The sequence below is a fragment of the Centruroides sculpturatus genome, unplaced genomic scaffold (genome assembly GCF_000671375.1).
Source record: "Centruroides sculpturatus isolate CEXI.00-Female unplaced genomic scaffold, Cexi_2.0 scaffold49, whole genome shotgun sequence".
Lineage (NCBI taxonomy): Eukaryota > Metazoa > Arthropoda > Arachnida > Scorpiones > Buthidae > Centruroides > Centruroides sculpturatus.
Genome location: NW_019384317.1, coordinates 694,542 through 717,337, shown reverse-complemented (window position 1 = coordinate 717,337; position 22,796 = coordinate 694,542). Strand labels below are relative to the sequence as shown.

Genomic DNA, 22,796 nt, shown 5'->3' with positions numbered 1-22,796 from the left:
CTGTATACTACAAGGATAGCCAGATCCCTATTCTACAATGTTAGCCAGGAATGGCAAGTTAGTGACGTCAGCACNAATTATGCTTACTTTCTGTAAATTGTAATTAAATGCGTACTTATATTTAAAAATAATTTTATTACATTTCAATTATTTAAATGATAAATAACGTTTCCTATTTATCCTTGTAATTATCGTTATTTTCTCGGCTTTTATATATAACCAGGGTTGTGGAGTCGCGTAAAAATCTACCGACTCTGACTCCGACTTTTCCTTACCATCCGACTCCTACTCCGACTCCGACCAGGGGCGGACTTGTTACCGAAAGAGACCCGGAAATTCTGATGTCATCATGTGACCTCAGAATAAAAGATTCAATAAATAGAGTTCTAATAAAGAAAGAGCGTAGAAGCTTTTTATTCCAAAGCTAAAAGACTTCTCTAAGTAATATATAAATATGTATTCGATAATTTTTACTTTTCCGGCTGTTATACATAACAGGAGAAAGTGTAGAGGGAAAGTGTAGCGCTCGGTCAAAAAATGACCCTCCCAAATTTTTACATTTTTGGACTCGGAACACCTTGAAATTTCGAGATATGCAAAAGATTCGAGGTTTTTTCTATGTTGAATGTTAGACTGTGTGTGGGCGGCATGATTTTGTTCACTCCGTTTGAAGCCTAATAATTTCTGTGGTCAGAGTGGTCAGAATCGGAGTCAGATGAGGACACAGGAGTTAGTTATTAAGCGTCAAAGTGGTTGAACTAAATCATGTCCATATATACATTCTAACGTCTTAGGCGAGAACATCTTAACGGGTTTTACTGTACTATTATAAAATGGCAAAAAAACTTACTTTGAGGGTAGAGAGGAGTTTCATTTTATTTTTTTAAATTTTGAACGCTAATAACGAGTAAAATATTCATTAAGAGATATGACACATAACCACTTTTATGTCTTTACCCTGTCGACCTATAATTAAGAACCAAAATTTAATAGTATTAATGTCCTTTTATACGCAAGCTACGGTGCCACATTTCGTTCCTTAAACTTTACCCATTCTGAGATATTGTTTAATATCTCAAAACAGAAAATAAAGAAATTAAACAAATTAGACGCCAACACACGCGCGCACGAATTTTTTCCTTTCTATTGACTTCTTTTTGAGGGGTTCGGGAGGTCTCCAAACGTGTAGATTTGCAAAAAAAAAAACTTGGAGGGTCAAATTTGACACGATTCTAACACTTTTCCGTTTTATATACATAACAAGTTGGTAAGTAAAAAAAAGTCGGAGTCGGCGGATTTTTTGACGACTCCGACTCCACAGCCTTGTATATAACACAGGGAAAGAATATGGCGGTTGGTCAAAAAATGACTCCACCCAGATTTTTATATTTTTGTACTCAGAGGACCTATAACGTTGAGAAATGCAAAAAATTCGGTGGTTTTTCCGTATGTATGGCACTGATGTTAGTGTGTATGTGGAAAGCAAAATTTTCTTCACCCTATTTTAAAGCTTAATAACTCCTGTGCTTTTTGTCGAAAATTTCTGAAATTTTTCAGGGACGATTGTGTTTTAGAGGGGTTGATGCTATTAAATTTTGGTGGTTAAAGATCGAGAGGGTAAGGAGATAAAGGGAATCATGTGATGATTTATTCGTTATTAACATTTACAATTTTTTTATAAAACCCATCCGTACTCTTAAAATTAAGCTTTTTGTTATTTTATAATGGTTAAAAATATAAAAAGATTTTTAAAAAATATAATTGCGCAAACAAATGTTGCCAGGAAATATAAGCTATTCTTTGCTAGATATTTTATTATTATTATTATTCTATTTTAAAAATATTATATATACTATGTGACAAATGTGAAAATAAAACAAAAATATTTTGTAAGTAAATAGTTTTTATTTTCTTAAATCAATTTTGATGACTGCAATGTATTTTACATTTTAATTCCGAAATAATTTACAAAAGAGAAGAAATAACTTTAAAAATCGACAGTTGAGAAGTTCGAACTTAAGTTTAATTCTTCGATTTTGATAATGATCATAAAGAAATTTTAATTTAAACTTACAAAGTATTACACTTAATCATCATTTGATTATTATTATATTTTTAATACATCCAGATTAAAACTGAGTTATTATCGATTATATAACTTATATTACGTTTCAATTATTTAAGATTTTACGCATACCCCTAATTGATTATGTTAAATATAGATTTTACTTTTTATTTTATAATACGATTTCTGATTATTATTTTATTTTCTTAGAAAACGGTGACAGCTTTCTGTGAACATATTTATTATCGGAAGTGTTTGATGATCGTTGCTTTTTTTCTCATTTTTAGTGCTCATTGCTCTTACTGTCCACAAGGCAACCTGTGGATACTAAGGTTTTGTCCATACCTTTTTTTTTCCGTCGTCGATTCGGCCAGGCCAATAATAATGGAGGCAGACGAGTAGTAAGGGACAGGTATATGGGGAACATATCGCCCACGAAAAATTTCTATATAGTTGCTCCACTGGTTTCGATCCCGAGTCCCCTAGACCTAGAGTGCCTTAACCTCCTCCACATTTACTGTATCGACTATCCGAATACAAAAATTTCGGATAGTCGATACAGTAAATGTAATGATAACGAGAAACTTTGATCCTTATTTGATAGTTTCTAAGACAATCTTAATCATACGAATAATTTTCTATAATTCATTTGTGGTTAAAGGGTAAGAAATTATCTTAGACCTATCAAAATAATCAAATTTTCTTGGCAACTAACGAAACTCATTCAGCAAATAATAGACTACAGAACTGCACCTTAAGTTGCTGAGAAAAAATTTATTTAAACGTAACTAACGTTTTCTACCTATTCGATAGGTATTCGATAGGCCATTCTCCTTATATACTCTATTTTTAGAACACCGTTATTTTTTCGCAATTAACCTGAGGATGGCCTATCGAATAGGTCAAAAACGTCAGTTACGTTTAAATAAATTTTCTCTCAGCAACAGGTGCATTTCTGTAGAAATTTTCTAGTTTTTAATACAAATAAATATTTATTTATTTTATTAATTAATATTTATATTTAACTGAAATTTAAATCTAGTTACAAAAATATCACTACATTCGAGCATTGAAGTTCTTGAAATTAACATTATAAGTATAATATAATAAAAAATTTTTGGTTTAAAAATACTTTAGGAATATTTAAAAATTATTATATGCAATTTTGAGAGTGCTTTTGTTATTTACTTTTTATAAAAAAATAAATAATAATAAAGTATATTATTCTTTTTGATTATACGTAGATTTACTATAGGTCTAAATGCTAACAATAATCAATAAAAATTAATTACTGTACGGGATTATTCAAATTAATAAAACATTCTGATTAATAGAGTTTAATGTAAAAGAAAACAAATATATATTTTTTAAAAATAATATTCCATATTTTCTACATAGCATTTATTTATGATAATATCTGTAGTACAATACAAATTTTACAAATTAGGCATAATTTAAGAATTAATTTGCTATTTCTTTTTATTTTAGACTGAAATATTTAACTCCATAAAGAACAAAACCGATTCGAATGAAGCAGAGTTTGGATTAACAAGTGTACTCTACATTTTGTTTAATACTTTTGTCAACAGATGGTGCTATAGGTCTTAATGAAAGAAATATGCTATTGCATAACTTCCTGAAAGGCTAATTTGAGAGCTTCAGTAAACTTACTTTCAAAATGTAATCTACGATTAGCTTTGTGCACTAATTTTCTAATTTAATTAATGAAACTAAAAATCTTCTGTAAGAACGTTTTTAATTAAAATATCCAATAAAATTGTTTAAATAAAGTCGATATATCAGACAAATTATGAAAACTGTATTCTGGAATAATCAACGATGAGGTACTAAAGGAGGTTAAAGTAAGTAGCTCTATTAAATTAGCATTAATTTTATAATATTTTAAAACTAACCATTTTAAATATTTATTTAACAATTAATAATATCCAATCCAGTACATTACTAATATTAAAAATATGTAATCGAAATGGGAAGATTTAAACACATTTAGATAACTAATGTTATAAAAAGTTTTCAATGGACATTCATTTTCACACATAAGATCTTAACAATGTTTTAACTAATTTTTTTGGGGGTCGCAGATATTCTTTATTCCTACTTAGAGACGGGTGATCAATTTTCTTTCATTTATGTTATATCTTACTTGTCATTATAGGAACTATGCAATAGTTAAGTAAAAAATGTATTTTCTATTACAACGATACATTTTAAAATGTTATATAAAAAGAGTTAAGCATGACAACATAATAATATAAGTTGTAATGCCCTACGTAATTCTTCTATTCATTAAGTTTTAATTAGTTAAACTTAAAAAACAGATAAAATTTGTAGAAAGAAATAAAAAGTATCAGGAATGGGAGAACAATACATTTATATTAAATGTATATATTGTCTCCCCATTCATGTCTTCCCTACTCTAATCATTTCACTTATCTGAAATAAAATCAGCTGTTACAGATTGTAGAAAATTTTGTAAAAATTGTTTTTTAATAAGTGTTATTCCAATAATTATCTTTTTATAATTTTAAATTACTATAAAAATTTAATTAAAACAAGAGTAATATAATATTAAATATAGATGTAAATTAAATATCCTCACTCTTTTTAATAACTATATAATAATAATTTAAAGCAATCGTATAGTCCGATTAATATAAATTGTTTAATTTATCTCTGGTTTTTAACCAATAGTTTAATTCAATTACAAAGTGAGGTTGAAAGATAATTTTAAGTCAATTTTATCTAAGTATTGCATCATACCATCGAGTACATGTGATTAGTCTGTCGTCTCATAAAACGAAAGTATTTAACCGCGATGTAACATCATGTAAATGAATAAACTAAACACGTGAATATAACAACCATTAAGAGGTAAGTTTATGTACATAATTTTATTAAATTAATGCTAAATATTATGCATTTTTAACGAAATAAGTTCACATAAAATCAGTTCTTAGATCAGTGTTTAGGAAACTTTTAACCACGTGGTAAAAATTTTAAACTGACGAGAAATTAAATTATAAGATGAATTTTTACGGATTAAAAATAAAATTTCTATATTTCATAGGAATATTTTATATAAATGCATATTTAAAATAATATACAGTATTTTATATATTCTAGTTATATTCTACACATACATTTATAGCTGCTTTTATCAACATATAAAATTGTTGAATATTATCAATTGACTGATATCTGAACAATTTGAAAGCATAAAATGAATATTTTTATTTTTTCCAGTTTAAAGTTGATTATTTTTATCGAATCCAAGTGAATAATATAATTTGCGAATTTTACTTCATTATTATTTCCAGATTCATTACGGTAGATACTGGTTATATTTATATTTACAGAATTTTTAAAGTTAAATATAGTTAAATGAGAGTTAAATCAAGAGAATTACATTTAACTTATTTTGTTAGTTTGAATAATTTATTTATCAACTTATTTTATGATAATATATAATTTTTATATATAATAAAAATATCATGAAATAAACTAATAATAATACATATCATTACCTTTTTTAACATATACACTTTTTAAAAATTCATAATACCAATATCTGTAAAATTATTGATATAATCATCAGTCAAACAGTCAAAACATCAAAATTTATTAAATTAATGTCAATGTTATTAAATTAGATACATAAAAACATTTTAAAAAGTTTTAATGTTTTTATGTATTTAAATGTACTGTACTGTACATGGTAATTTTATTTAGACCTATATATAATACATAAATAACTAGCAGATGAGCCTCACTTATAATCGTATAACGACTTTTATCATTCCTCCCTTTAAAGTCGTAAAACTGAAAGGTTAAGGTCTTTATTAAATTTCTGTAATTTTACAAATAACTGTATATTGTTATGAAATTATAATACTGTATATGAATTATAAAAAAAATATTTATAATAATTTAGATAAATTGTCTTATTTATGTTTAAACGTCGTTATTTCAAAATGAAATATTTTTAATAGAAAAAAGAAAAATGAGCGGAGATTTATACGAACAGATTTCCACTCCTACAGAAGAGAGTGAGGTACATAAATTAAAACCATTTATTTTGAATATTTATTTTTTATATTGAAAGTAATAATTAATAAGAAAATTTATATATTTTTTTTATTTTTACATACTGGTAATATAATTGACATATAGACAAAATAATTTATCTATATGACAAATTATATAGACAAATTATTTTGAAAAATACGATAAAATATTTCAAATATATTTCTAAAATGTTATAGTTTATTTTTGACCATATAATTTTTAAATTTTTCTTGTTAATTATTTTTTTATTAGAATATATTCTGCAAGGAATCTTAATTGCTTAACTTTCATGTTATAAAATTATGTTACATGAAAATCTCTATTGATAAGTTCTTTTGTATAATATTTTTTCTTCATGTTACCAAGAAACTCGAAACGCTTGTAAAATTTTGCGTTGTCACTTTTGTTGCATTCATTGCAGGCCTTATTCTAAGGCAGGGGTGGCGAACCTATGGCACGCGTGCCCAAAGTGGCACGTAAGGAGAATCATCTGGCACGTAATGTATCATACGATTTCTGTCTTTTTCAATCATCTTTTCGGTTTATCACCTGATCATCCTTTTTTCAATCAGCTTTTTTACATTTATTCTAATTAAAGCGTATTCGTTTAATTTCTTTAAATATCGTTATTCGAAGTCTGAAACTTTGGCACGCATAAACATCTTTAAAGATAAGTATGCTTACAATATGCCACGTGAACACAAAAAGGTTCGCCATTCCTGTTCTAAGGCATTTTTACCTAATGCACAAATATTTGTTTTGTTTTGGCCAAGCCGAAAAATACTTTGTGTTAATAAACTATTTTAAAAGACATTAATGAAAAAGAAGGAAAATAACAGAAATTTTACTATTTATATAATTATTTATTAATTTCAATCACTGTTTAATCTTAATCGTTAGACAAGCGTCTGTCTGCCCTTCCTTAATCTCGAAAACGGAATTAGATAAATGAAGGTCTAGACCAGATATGGAAAGTTTAGGGACAGGAGGCCCCGATTAACTATATACGATTCAAACCGGAAGGCACGTTATTTCAATTCAAAATTTTTCCTCTGAAAAGAATTAGATTGGTGACCGGCACGATTCTATTGTAACAGGAAAAGTATGGTGTTCAGAGACATAACACTACTAATTTGAGATGGAAAGCATATACAGGGTGTCCATAAAGTCCGTGTGCAATTTTAAAAATTTATAACTTTATTAGTATTTGTGATAGAGAAATTATGTAGAATGTATTGGAAATAAGAACATCTATGTTTTTTTTATTGTTTTATTGTATTTTATTAAATTTCCACATGTCCACCATTATTAGTAATACAAAGGATAATACGATTTTATAGTTCTCCAAGAACATTTGCTAATTGATTTAGAGTAATGCCTGATATCACATTAATTGTTTTAGCTTTTAAGTCTTCTAACGACCGAGGTTTGGTTGCATACAACACGGTTGTCACATGGCCCCATAAAAATCTAATGGTGTCAAGTCAGGCGAACGTGGGGGCCAAGAAATTGGTTCATCTCTTCCAATCCTAATTTTATCTAAAACTAGATACATTACGCTTTCTAACAATTTTCACATATTTTCTCTATTTTAAATTAAATACATTAAAAATATGTTTAAAAATTGATGTCCGGCATTGTAAAGATGTCACAATAAATACTCATTGTAAATTATATTGATAATTTAAATGATGATATTTTACGCTTTCTAACAATTTTCACATATTTTCTCTATTTTAAATTAAATACATTAAAAATATGTTTAAAAATTGCAGTCCGGCATTGTAAAGATGTCACAATAAATACTCATTGTAAATTATATTGATAATTTAAATGATGATATTGATGCATAAAAAATATTAATTGTAGTCTATACATTCATTATAAATAATAAATCCTACAAACATTTCTTCCATACTTTTTTTTCGTGGACTGAATAAAATATATAGTAAAACCTGTATAAACTAGAATCTCACGGTACCGAATATTTTTCCAGTTTCGTAGATTTCCGTTTTGAAAAGGTTCCTTTTTAGCATAGAAAATCGCACCGTTACGAGGAATTTTTTTTCGTTTAGGCAGGTCCGTTTTGGATAGGTTTTACAGTACACCATGGAACTTAGATAAATATTTTAAATTTAAATTAACCAGAAGGAAAAAATACTTGTACAATTCAGAATCGAACAAATTAATTACTGTACAATTATGGGTTTCTCACTGCACAATTCAAAATTCTCCATTACACTTCTTGTGTCCAGTTGCATATGCGTTGGACACAAAATGTGTAATGAATATGCACAAATTCATTGTATGAATACTTTTAAACGTAGCATCAAACAAAAGTTTCTTGATATCAAATCGTTCGTTTTTTTCTTAATAGTCTATATTTACACGTTCGAAAGAATAACTTACTCAGGGTCTTTATTCGTATTGCAAGTGAAATTTCTCTTAATACATCAGGCAGAATTAAAAGATTGTAGTACTGTAATAATAATTACAGGTATCCCTCTCTTAACGCAAGATTTGATTAATGCGCGAAATTAATTGCGGCAATCCCATTATACACGCGGCAGAAGTGTTAATTAACGCGGCTTAACAGCCGTCTTTACTAAACGTAGATATTTTTTCGGCAAATAAGGTATTGGTTAATTTCCTATTTTCATGCCAAAGGTGATTTCTGCTATAGATATGTAGTTTATTTACGATAGTTGTAAAATTTGACACATTACTGCTAATGTGAAATGGTGTTGTTTGTTTAGAATCTTATTTTAAAACTTCACATTTTGTTTGCGAAAAGTAAAATCCAAATGTCTGCAGATAAAATGCATATTAGTCATATTGTATACTTTTTAAGTTTCGTAAAGGATATAACGCTACACAAACAGTAAAAACAATACTAGTACTGTGTATTGCGAAGATGTTCCTAAACGTCGGACATGTCAGATGAACTCGTGAATTTCCAACAAATCTTAGTATATTACCCACATAATGATTGTTTCGTATGTATTAGATGAAAAAAATAACTGGATCGAGTATAATTTTGGCTGACAAACGTAGATAGCTCTAAGGTTTTATTTTATTTTTAAATTAATTACTCATTTTTATCATAAAATACTTTTTTTATGGATGACAAAATTAAAATTAAAATATTTGTTATTATCGAAAATTTGTTTCAGCGGCTGGTGATTATTTGGTCAAGTTCCGAGGTACAATACAATACCACTGTATTTGATTAACACGATTTTCATATGCGCGGTAGCATCGAGGAATCAATTGCGTTAAATTAGTCTAAGGGTATCTGTATTATCACTATTGCGATTTTCTAGGTTTATTTAGCAAACCTTATGTAATGAAATCACATTCCTTTGACGTAACAATAATCAGGACAGTGGTTCATGGTAGATTTATTAATTATCAAAGCACATGCTATTGGTACAAGAAAAATGAATCCTCTTACGAGATAGAGGAACAACGGCTCGATACAGGTACACTATATCATCTTTCAATTTTTCTTATGTAAGAGCTGTAAATTTCTGACCTATAGAGCTTCCTTTTTTATTTTAACTCTTGACAAATGTTTCATCATCTGAAGCTTAAAACGAAGGAGGAAACTGGATTACTTTAAAGAGGGCAGCTGAACGATTCTATGTTTATCGAGTTAAGTAAAAGACCAATTTTTTCCAGATGGCCAGCCTTCTGGGCCCAATGACGAGATTATGAACTTTTGTCGCACTCTTAGATAAGGAATGGAAATTTGTTATATCCGGATTGCTGCTCAACAATATAGATAAAACTCTAAAATGATGCTTGATCTTGAATAGAAGTACTTCGAATTTTTCATAAAAATTTTATAGCGCATTTAATAAGTTTAAACAAGAAACTGATTAAAAAACTCCACCATACCTTTAAAATGCAGTCTATTTTGCACCCTTATCTAACGTTTTCCGTGAATCAAACAACATAACATCGGCGTGGAAAGAGGCGACATTAAAATTATAATAATGAGCATGCAAAATTGAGAAGATTATAGAACGTGCATTCTGGAATTTCCGTTTTCAAATTTGAAATCTGATAGTTCGATCCTGAAGAAGGTCTGTGAATCTGACCGAAAACGTTAGATAAGGGTGCAAAATAGACTGCATTTTAAAGTTATGATGGAGTTTTTTAAATAGTAATGCAGTTAGAGATATAAAGAAACTGATTGTTTTCATTTTGAGAACAGAATAATTACTTAAAAATTCCCTACAGAGGGGGTGCAGTCACGTAATATAACGTCATCGCTCCGCCCACCAAAACAATCGTCCGCCATATTGGTTGCTGATTTGACGTTACCTTGCTCGTTCGCTTATTATGTCAACGTGGAAGAAGGGCATCTTACCTGGCTATGCAGCCGATTTAAAATATAATGATTTGATAGAATATAAAGAAAAAAATTTCTTTTACTGAATGGGATCCATACAAAATGAAACCAACGGATTTTTCATCTAACGATTTAACCACGTGGCCACTATAGAACATGGAGACATAGTAAATTATTTAGTTTTAACAACTAACGCTGTCACACTAGATCAGATGAAGGCATACAAATCACTCGATGCCCATAATTATTTGACAAGCGGATTTATTCATCGAGAAATTTTATCAAGATCCGTCCGTAATGATTTAATTGTGCTTGTAGGAAAGGTAAGTATCTTCATTTCAGGCTTTCCATTTCTCATAACATAAACTGCGTTATATAAAGATGAATTTAATTTTATATTTAGTCACATTTTAAGTTGATTAAGTTGTATTTATAATTACCATCAAATTTTTTTCTTTTGTCCCCATGGTTTTGTGTTGTGCAAGTCTAACAACCTATTATTAAGATTAAATTAATTAGCCTAATAAATCCTCCTATTTATTATTGCCATATTTATCATATCAGGGACTGACTGGACCAAAATAGACTAAAGTTTTACAAAAAAAATAGCCTTTAATTAACCACAATCAAATTTTTAGTAGAAGGCATTTCAAGCATCTCATCAGCATATTTCAGGCACAAAGTCCCCACATCAGCCTAATACATCCATACAGAGATGCTTGGAATGCATTCTACTAAAAATTTGATTGTGGTTAATTAAAGGCTATTTTTTTTCTTTTTTTTTGTAAAAGTTTAGTCTATTTTGCTCCAGTCAGTCCCTGATATGATAAATGTGGCTATAATAAATTGGAGGGTTTATTAGGCTAATTAGTCTTAATTTATGTTGTAGGCTAGAAGTGTGATTTAATAACCTGTTATTGTTTAAATATATTATTAGAAGTAAATAGCACAGTTTCTTACATTGTTTTTGTACACAGGTTAATCACTCACAAAATCTACGGCAGCCAGCTTTAGTAGCCAGCTTTAGTAGTGTGGGTTTTAGCTAAGAAAAATGAAGAGGTGATAACTGGGCATTGCAATTGCATAGCTGGACAATCTTCCTCCTGCTCTCGTGTTGGTGCTATTCTTTTTGCCATTGCAGAAGGAATTAAAATAAGGAGCTCCCAGACATGTACTGACCGACCAAATAATTGGATTGTGCCACATGTGGTTGTGGTTACAAACCACTACGAAAAATAAACTTTACGCCAGCTGCAACTGCAAGCAAACGGCAATGCCTTAAAGAAAAAATATACAAAAACCTTATTTGTCAAGTGATAAAACTTGGAATACTTGTATAAACAAACCTAGTAAAAGAGAATTTGAACAGTTTTTGAAAAAAAATTCTGTTCATAATCCAACTGCTGCAATTTTGTCAGTGATGCCAGGTTACTCTAATTCTTTTACAAACCATGCCTATTCATCTTTCCATAAGAACCCATTTACATCTCCATTTGATGCCAAAAAAGCTGCCTTACCCTGGGATCAGCTGTTAAATCACTCAGAACAGTATTTGAAACTTTGCATCTGACAAATGAAGAAATTGATTTTATTAAAGAAAACACACTAGCACAGAGTAGAAGCAAGCTGTGGTTTGTGCATAGATCAGGTAGAATAACTGCTTCTGTTATGAAAAGTGTGTGTAGAGCAGATATGGAGACTCCGCCAGTTTTCACTGTATTTTACCAGAGCTAATTGTAAAAAAATTTTCTTCCCAGCCAGCTCTACTCACACGAAAAGATTCAGAAAATGTATAAATTTTATAGAATAAAATACTTTACTGTACAGCAAATTGTTTAGTTTGATGTAAAACTAACTTTTAAGCAAAAAAATGAAAACTCAGAAAGTATTACAGTATTGAATAAATATTGTAATTCATTTGACTAATAATCAAAATTTATTTATTTATTTTACATATTATTAGAACTTCAGTCGACAAAAGATTTTCACCCCCGAATAACAAATTATTTTATAACAAATTAAAATTATATTAATCAAATGGAACTACACTGTTTGATAAGTTTATTAGAGCACAACAAATGGTGACAATTTTTTCAATTGTTTGTTACAGAATCTTTAGTTCTAACTATAAGCAGTTCAGTTGGTAGTGTAATATCATAATAAATTAAAATTGAAAAAATATGAGTTAGATGACAATATCGAGGTCGACAACAAAACCAATAGCAACCAATATGGCGCGCGCTTCTTAATCGGAGTCGTGTGACGTCACGTGCACCCCCTCTATAATAATTTAGCACTTTTCTAATGGACACAATTATAAACGATTAATTTTCGAAAATATATACGTTTAAAAAATAAAAAGGGTACATAATATGAAATTTCTGGCATAGACTACGTTTGCGTGCTAAAATTACTCTTAAAACTTCTACCTATTGGTTGCTGTGAATATCACAGATTAGTGTTACTATTAAATGTTTTATACATATTAAAGATAAAAGTTACAATAGAAATTTATATATATTATTCTATAAGATAAATGTAATATCCATTCTGTAATAATATTGCTGCGATTAATACATTAGATCTTCTTCATCATCAACTTACTTCAAGTTTGGATAACACCGATATTTCACAGTAGCCTATTCATTGACCTGAAAGAAACTTGGCATGGTCTATTCATTGATTCCTTTGTTTTAAATACTTTCAAGTATATATTATACTATGCAGGAATAAGAATTTGTTCTCTTGACTGGAGTGAAATCCGAATATCCCCCGAGTCTAAAATAATAATTTAAAAGGAAAGTAAAATCTTTCCCGAAAAATATTCTTCCATTTTGATGGAAAAATAGCGTTTTTCTAGCGTGGGAAAACAGCTAGGAGAGTCACTTTCTTTGACGGAAGTATGAGAATCCTCTGTTTTTCCCTTATCTGCTAAAAATCTCGCTTCGATGGGAACTGTTTACCCCTCATTCCTACCTCTTCCCATCCGTCCACGTGGGAAAATCCGAATACAATGATTGGTCGTAAATGGGAAGATATCGGCGAACTTTAGCCGAATTCGGGGAGTTCGTCAGAAAATCTCAGAGAGGAGAGACGTCTCCCATATTGGCTCCACATCGCCCGTAAGAGTTCGTCCGTAGATTGGAGAGTGAAAGGACTCCACACAGATATGCCAGCAGACCAACGCCTCGTCATTCCCTAACAAGTTACTCCTAAGTTATCAATGAAGTACCTTCACGAAAAAGAAGACGACACTGCCAAGGAAACAGGTCGTATGTTTAAGACTAAATTGTGAGCTCTCTCTCTCTCGTAAATGTATAGTTTGAGAATACATTTCTCTCTCGACTCGGTATAGACTAAGAATAGATTTTCCTCCTGTCGCGATTGATTTGATCATTAGTTCTTTGATTGACTGTTGGGATTATTAGATTATTTCTTATTCTGTATTTGTAATTGTTTATTTTGTTTATTAAACTATATATATATTTTGTTAAGAGATGTCTCGTGTCGAATCTCTGAATCAGATCTACGGCATAAATTTCACGCGTGTTTATCCGCGTTACGCAAGTAGATAAACTGGTGTCGGGACCCTGACATAAGGAAGAAGGTGAATTCGCCATCACCAACTTCCGCTCTAAATTCTACTTTAACTATAAGACCCTCCACTACTCGATTTCCTATTAAATAGGAAAGCCATTCTTGTGGACGTATGAGACTAGTTTCACCAACTAGCTGCCTATTAAGTGATACAGGCGTAACAAACTACCCTGTACCCCAGGCTGGATCTCACACTGGTTGATGAGTAACTTTTACAAAATATGTTGTCAGAACAAATAAAAAAAACTTTGACATTTAACACACGCACATTTAACAAAAACTAAAAGTAATAAACATATATACAACAGAATGTTATCAGATAATTTATATTTTTAACCTATTGTTTATTATTTTAACATTCTTAATAAGATTGTATTCTCTTTTTCCATTACCTAGTATGTAAAAGTAATACGCGTTTAACTAAACAATTTTTTAATTAGTATTTATAACAGAACAATTTAATAAAGAATTTTTATTATTTTTTTTTAATCTAACCAAGCAAATTTTTATAATAATTTTCAAAATTAAAAGTAAAGTGTTAAATATAGTTTTATATAATTATACTGTGAAAACTTTAAAACGAATTACAATTAATTTAATTACAATTAATTGCATTTAACTATAAGGGTAAACTGCCTTCTATAAAAACTTATATTCGGTAGTAAACTTTCCTCTATTCCTCTCCTGTGTTCAAGTGTCTAGATAAACGAAACAACTGTTGACAAACCTTTCCATCAAAATTTTTTATTGATTATTCGGCAAATGCATTTCGGATGACGTAAATTCTATTACAAAATAAAACTGCCAGCTATAAAACAATAATACTGAAGAAGAAAATTTATAATCTGGACTCTTGAACACCAGAGAAGAATAGAAGAAAGTTTACTGCCGAATATAAGTTTTATAGAAGGCAGTTTACTCTTATAATTATATGCAATAATTTGAATCGGTTCTCTATATAATTAACACCATTAAATCAATTATTATATAAATTATTTTTCTTTTAATAAACTGAAGCTCATATTTTGGAAATTTAACAGAATTGCTGAAATATTTTTATAGGATAATACAATGTTGGAGCTAATGTCAGATTCAGAGGCACTGAATCAACGTAACACAACAGAACAACAGAACGGTAATAATTTATTTCACATTAATTTTAAATATATTAATGTAATAGAATACAACTTTTCTAATATACAAAATACAATAATCTTAAATATTAAAAGTTTTTAAACTAATATTATTTTTCCACTGTTCCACAACATAGAAAAAAAGTATGGCGATGGATCAAAATATGCCCCACAAAGATTTTAATATTTTTGGACTCGGGAAACTTGAAACGTCAAGAAATTTTTAAAAATGTTGGAGGTTTTTCTGTATGTATGGATGTTAGCGAGTGTGACATGATATTTTATCGCCCAAGTTTAAAATTTAATAAATCCTGTGCCTTTTGTCGAAATTTCAGAAATTTTGCAGAGAGATTTGTGTATTAGGGAAAATTTAGTCAGAAATTTTCAGGAAAATCGAACTATTGGTTTGGGAGATATTAAGGGGGAAATCATATCTCAAAAAGCTTCCAAATAATGAAATTTTTCTTTTACTTGTAGAAATTTTTAATTTACCAAATATGAATGTTGTTATTTTCATAAATGTTTTCAAAAATTACTTTATTCCCAATATTAACGTTTTCTGATGTCTTTTTTTTAAAATAAATTTTGATAGAATAAACTATTGCGCTCTATTTTTTCATTATGTAAATATTGATAAAATAATTTTAAAAAGTTGACATTTTCCCCAATTCCCAACTCTAGCTCTGAAATACAAATATTAAAAAAAATAGTTATTTTTTTTATAAAATTTATTTAGATAAATATTAGTTGTGTTGTTAATTATACTGTTCATCGAAATTAGATCGAAAGATCTTTATACAGGATGATTCAAAACGATGGAGCAGATTTTGGATTTTTATTTCAAATAAACTGTAAGGAATGGAAGCACATACTGCACATCACTGGATAGAAGAAAGTTTAAAGTTTTAAAGACATGTCTAGAAATTCCATTCAATGCCACAGACACGCTGATTCTTATTTATAGGAAAATAGCGACGCCACAGGAGAAGTCTTTTGGTGTGCTGTATTTATTCTTGAAGCGCAATGCGAATTCCGCCTTAGGTTCAACAAACAGCCGCCTTGTCATAAGCAAGTTTACGGGTGGCTAAAAAATTTCGTAGAAAATGTTTGCATGTGTTTGTGTAACTATAAAGATACACAAACACATGCACGTGCAAATATTTATTTACGTGTTTTTAAAATGTATTCATATTTTTAATAAAACATAATTTTTTACTATCCAATTAATAGTTTTTTTAATATTACAAGTAGGAAATAAACATATTGATGTAAAGTTGTAAACAATTTTACATTCTAATTTTAATATTTCTCTTACTAGAGCCTCCTAAAGTAAAAGTACAAAAGTTTGAAGGTGGTCAAATCGGTCCTAGATATGTTACTAATTATATCAATGTTCGACATAGAAAAGGTAAGCATGTATTTCAACATCTTTTTTGAAATTAAAATAACAGTAGCGCGTTATAACTTTATGAGACCCAGACGAATTTGAATTACGACGTCCATGTTCAGTGTTTACTTCAGACATTTTTCTTTGGGGAAATTTTTGGGGAATATTTTCTTATAAAAGATTGGTTTAGGGTTCCAGACAATTCCTCATTTTGCCAAAAGGATAACGCGTCACTGTAAAATAATTTTTTTAATTAATGATAACTATTTATTTAATATTACGATAAAAAGATTACAATTTTGATTTTATATTTTTTTATTTTGCTTGGAAAATATAACTAAATTGAATCATTATAATTTATTAGGATTGGATAATTTTGAGTTTCTTGAAGTAGATTTATCTCACTACTTTGCAAATAAATAATTAAATAATTGCTGAATTTATTAAGATATAATGCAAAAATTGCTTAATGACCGATTTTAGCTTATTCAAATTCATTCTCTTTAATGTTTAAAATTCTAATTGAATGAAACTTTTAAAACTAGAATTTCGTTATCGGATGATCTACAACTTTTAAAAATTATTCATATTCAACTACATTATGGATTGAAAATTTGACTCGATAATTATGACGTTTAAAATGACGTTCAAATGTGATCAAACGCAAAACACCGTCATTATAACAATTCTAATTTTGCATTTCTCATTTTCAAACGGTTCATATATCTTTGGAAAATTACATTATATTTTTAGATAAGAATAATTCTATTAAAATTCTATAAGTTATTTCTGAAATCCAATATTTATAAACTCATATTTTATATACAGTAATACCCCGAACTTACGCGATAGGTGGGACCGAGCGATAACCGCGTAAGTCGAATTCGCGTAAGTCGGGGTATAATTTCGCAATTTGTGTAAAATCCAAGTCGGATGTATATAATCTAATAAATGTTCTCGTTAATCTTATCTCGTCATTTGATTCGTTCACGGTTACAAGAAATCACCACATAGAGTCTCTCGAGTCTCCGTAGATATAACAAACACAGAAATAAATAACACAAAATAAATTGTATCTATTAGGGTTTCTCATTTCCCGGTATTTTGCTTGTCCCGGGATCCCGGGATAAAAGTGAACTGTTTCCCGGGAAATCCCGGGATAGAATTAATTATTTTTAAGGTATACAAAATATCTTGAAATCAAATGATATAATTATTTTCCATTTTTTAAAGTAATTTTAAAGTTTTGTAACCTCCAAAATCATATTAATAATGCTGTGTTAGGTCTATAGGCCTATAATAAAAATTACCTTTAAATAACGTAGAAATTTTCACAAATAGAAAAAAATTAATTAAAGTTTGCTGGAAACTGCATACAACAACAACAAAAAAAAATTTTTTGAATTGAGTTAAAAATTAAAAAAATGAACTTCTAATTTAGAAGGTAATTTTCGTTTTTTAAATAAAATATAATACAAAATATTGCAAACTTTTATAAGATTTTAAAAAGCAAAGATGGTCAATACTCCGATAACTCACTCTAATTCTTATTTTAGTAATGAAAAGTCTTGCCACCGAGAATGCCCTTTCCGATTCAATTGATGTGATTGGAATAGTGTTTAATGCATTTAAGAGAAGACAGATATTATGTGTTTTTTCACCTGTAGCCTGGAAGCTTTCGAGTTCGTTTTCGAGATTGTAGTACTTCTTTCGCTCTCTAGTATTCTTGATTTGTCTACCTTGGCTGCTTTAATAGCGGCATCAAGCTTAGAGCTCGATAATTCGGCAATTCATTTGGCTTTAATAATCAGGTTTATGAAGAAAAACTTCATACTTGCAGACTTTGTACTCGTTTGTATCCTTGCCCAATTTGCACAATCTGGCGTCAGGCATTTATTGAAGCTACTGGGCATGGTTAAAACTCAAGACAGCGTAAGCACAATTATTCCAGATATTACAGGTTCCGACAAGTAAAGAATTTTTATAGTCATGCCACAAATAAGCTATATATTGATTATTGACCATTTGTGACATGCTATAACGAGCAAAAATTTAAAAAAACTAATAGGTAGGTTTAAAATTAATAAATACAAATGTATTCTGGCAGTGAATGAGTTAATTATGCTTTCTATTTGCAAAACTCCTCAACCTTAACACAAAATAAGAAAAAAAGTGAATTTTTAAGGAATTTGCGGGATTTCCCGGGATAAGAAAAATTTCCCGGGATATTTCCCGGTTTAAAAAAACAACCGGGATCCCGGGATCCCGGAATCCCGTTTCAAAAACCCTAGTATCTATATGTCGATTCCACGCGACACGTCCGAACATGTAAGCTGAACAATAGTGTGGGGGAGTGAGTAATCAAGAGTTGCGTGGCGCTGAAACAAAAGACGAATCGACGAGATTTGAAAATCACGTAAGTCGAGGTATTACTGTATTTTCAAGTCACAGTTGTTTTTGTTTATGTTGTAATTATATAATATGTATAGATATATTTTAAAAATTTATATATAAATAATTTGGATTAATATTTTAATGAACATAAATAAATTCATAAATTTATAATATAAACAACATTAAAATATACCTATTTTTTTACCTTATTCTTTCTTTAAATTTGTAAATATAATATAATTTTATTTTTAATTCAGCGGTTCCTTCTGCTCTTTATAATGACGATATTGATACGAATAGAAGTAAACAAAAGAGAAAACATAAGAATATCGATAATTCAATAATACCTTATGTACTTTCTACAAAATTAGTTTATGTTGCCGGAATATTAGCATTAACTATCATCTTTCTATCCTGGTGTATTTATTTATATATTGTCCCTCCAGAAATTAGAGGTAAAAAATTATTTTCTTCATTTTAAATTACTTTCCATTTTCAAATTTCATTCTAAATTACTTTCAGATACGGATTTTTTGAGAAATGTTCAAGCACTGAAAGAAAAATATCAAAATAGCCATTCTTATCAGCCGTTTAATCTATGGTACAACTCGAACTCTGATATTCCTCTTAAGAAATATATTTTTCAACTTAAAGTTATTGAAGATAAAATGTTAGAAAATTCGAAAAGAGATGAAAATATTTTGCTAGAAGATGCTTTGTATCTTGTGCAAAGTGTGCATAAAACAAAACATTCTATACTCATTACGGGTAATCCTTACTTTGGAAAATCTTCATTGATTAGGAAAATAGCATGTATGTGGTCTATTAATTGCGCTTCTCATTATTTATCTAGCTATGATTTAGTGGTAGTTATATCATTACGAGATTTAAACTCTAGAACAATACCTGAAATGATTGTCGAAACGATATTTGGAAATAAAGACAAGAGGCTAATTGATGGTTTCAGAAAATCTCATCTCAATTTTTTTATTTTATTAGATGGTTATGAAGAAATGAAACAAAAAGGCGTTCTTTTGGATTTCATGAACTCATATTTAAATTCACTAAACATAACAATTTTACTCACCAGTACTATTAAAGCAGCTACGAATATTAAAGGTAGATTTGATTGGCATTTTTCGTTGGTTGGTTTGTCAAAAGAAAACCAGAAAAAGTATATAGATTCTACATTAACGGACGATTTGGAAAGGAAAGAGAAATTGAAAACAGATTTGGATCATATTATGTTCCTTCCTCAATTAATGAAATGTCCATTAATGATGAATATATTTTGTTATCATTACTTATATTTACATAGTGATATAGATATCACGATTACAACGTTATATATCCAAATGTTTAATACGTTAATTCAAAAATTTTGGACAAAATATGGATATAGCTCAATTTTAAAGAGAGGCACATTTTTGAAAGGTGAAGTCATTTTGACTCGTTTAGGAGAATTAGCTTTTAGAAATTTAAATAATAGTAGAAATTTTATACCAATAGAAGATATAATGAAAGAATTTCAAAATGAAGAAGAATATGAAATCGTTTCTAACTTAAATATTATTCCTCTTACGATACAATCGGATGACACTGCAATGTCTCCTTTTCATCATTACTTACTGGAATTTTTGAGTGTTTTTCACATATTTTACTTAGAATATAAGAAAAGAGGGAATTCTGGTTTTATATACGGAAATACTGTTATTAAGAAATATTTAATTTTACGCCAACGAAATAATTTCATATACGGAATGAAAACGTATTGGGACTTTGATAGATTAGAGAGAGATTTTATGATGATAAGCGAAATAAAAAAAGTAATACAATTTCCTGGAGAAATGGAAATGTTTCATTTATGTAGAAAGAAGATTACAGAAGAACGTTTCAAAGCTTTTTGTTTATTAAGAAATAATTATAGTTTCAATATCATTTGGGATTCTATAGCAACTCTAAAAGATATTTTGAGATATGGCAAGCCTACACTTCTAACAATAATTGTTCCACCAAATATAAAGAAGTGGGATTACATAGAAAACGATATGTTAAAAATAATTAATTCAAGTGAATCTATTACGCATGTGTTTTTTCGATCGTCCGTATGTCCCTATTACATCGATGAATATAAGAATTTATTCTTAGACTTAAGAAGTTTATTCGAAGCTTCAATATCAGCTGTTAATACTTCAGCAGAATTAGTTATTGACATGTTTGAGAGTTTTGATTCCTTTAACAAAATATCCAGAAATTTTCTTTCTGATGGAATCTACAGAGAAGAAGAAATTGTCAGCTTAGTTTATTTCGGTTTAAGAGAAGATAACAAACCTCCTTTTAAAATAGATATGGAAAGATTAAGAATTCAATTTCCAGAAACTTTTGACTTAGAAATAGTACAACAAATGATATTATTTATTTCTGAAAATCAAATTGGAATATTTAATAAATATCCTTCGTGGAAAAATTTATTGAATTCTTATTTCAACTGGGAAATAAACCCTCCTAAGCATTACAAATTGCAACTGAATGGAGATGAAATCGTTTCTATTTTATAAATTTTCATTGTTTTAACGATTCTTTCATATGCAAAAATTATTAATCTTTAATTCAAATATTTGTATTTGTTAGAAAATAAATAATAAAATGTTCATTATTCATAAAAATTTAGTAAAATGTAATCGATAGGATAAAAATAAAAGTGAAAAAACAAATATTTGAAATTAATTTTCTTAATAAGATAAGAAACAAAGAAATTAAATAATTTTATTCTATAGTTTCTTTGCCTGTATAATCATACAAAATGTAACAAATTAAAATACTTTAATATTGATTTTTAATACAAATTATTGTAAATATACAGTTCAACCCCGTTTATACGTTTTTCAAGGAACTGGGAAAATATTGTATATGTGAGATAAACGTATAAGTGAAAATAGTTTTGAATTGCCCATAAGATCATAAAAGTATAGCGTGACACAAATTACTGTACAACTGAATTTATACGTGTAATGCTTAACAAAGCCGTTTCAGTTTACTTTACGTATACAGGAAAAGCATCACTTCGAACTCCTACCCCAAAATACGACCCCCCCCGGTTTATTTCTCGAAAGAAGTGTTCATGCTAGATTTAAGTCGAGTGAATACTACACAATATTGCTATTATCTGTAGAATCGTTATTATTCAGCTCTGGTTTCTGGTCTTTCAAAAGTGCGTGAATTTCCATTCTTCCTACCCACGGAATTGTTGAAACTTCACTTTGTGGCATCAATTCACTTCAAGATAAGAGTTCGTTTTTCATTACTAACATGTAATAATAAAATTAACGGACTTTGCTCTTTGTTAGTCGTTTCCGACAATAATTGACGGTGTCATGTTGTTTAAAAAACATCCACTTCTTTCAAGTTCCCTTACTATTAATTAATGACAGCTCTATCTCAAGGATTTTTTATTAATCGACGGAACCAATGTTACTATAAATCTTCTAGCACTAAAAGAAGATTCTAAAATAAAATTGGTTTAAAAGAAATATAAAGTATAAAGTAGGTTAATATTTTAAAAAATAATTCCAGCAACGAGTTGCATAACTTTCTCCAGCAATAAACTTAAAATTGTGTGTGGCGCCGTGTATTATGAGTTTTTATTTAACAACTTATAACAGATGAGCCACAGTTGGGATTTTTATATTATTAATTATTATAAAATGACAAGAAGTTTAATTAATTTTAATTAAGGAAAGTTATGAGTTTTAGAAATGAGCTAATAACGAGTAAAAT

The 22,796-nt window shown here is 28.9% G+C and overlaps 1 protein-coding gene across 3 annotated transcripts; it reads left to right on the top strand.

Moving 5' to 3' along the window:
* Positions 1 to 3,658: 3,658 nt before the first annotated feature.
* Positions 3,659 to 21,650, top strand: LOC111623926. 3 transcript variants are annotated; one of them, XM_023366664.1, is made up of 6 exons: positions 3,660 to 3,927; positions 6,076 to 6,137; positions 15,168 to 15,240; positions 16,557 to 16,646; positions 19,277 to 19,474; positions 19,542 to 21,649. In XM_023366664.1, exons 2-6 carry the CDS (start codon positions 6,087 to 6,089, stop codon positions 21,575 to 21,577), a joined length of 2,448 nt encoding a protein of 815 aa, XP_023222432.1. In that variant the 5' UTR covers positions 3,660 to 3,927; positions 6,076 to 6,086; the 3' UTR covers positions 21,578 to 21,649. The 3 variants fall into 3 exon arrangements, with proteins under 3 accessions (XP_023222446.1, XP_023222432.1, XP_023222438.1); XM_023366670.1 differs by lacking the exon at positions 3,660 to 3,927 and adding an exon at positions 4,708 to 4,957 and having other exon boundaries at positions 19,542 to 21,650; XM_023366678.1 differs by lacking the exon at positions 6,076 to 6,137 and having other exon boundaries at positions 3,659 to 3,927; positions 19,542 to 21,650.
* The last annotated feature ends 1,146 nt before the right edge of the window (positions 21,651 to 22,796 follow it).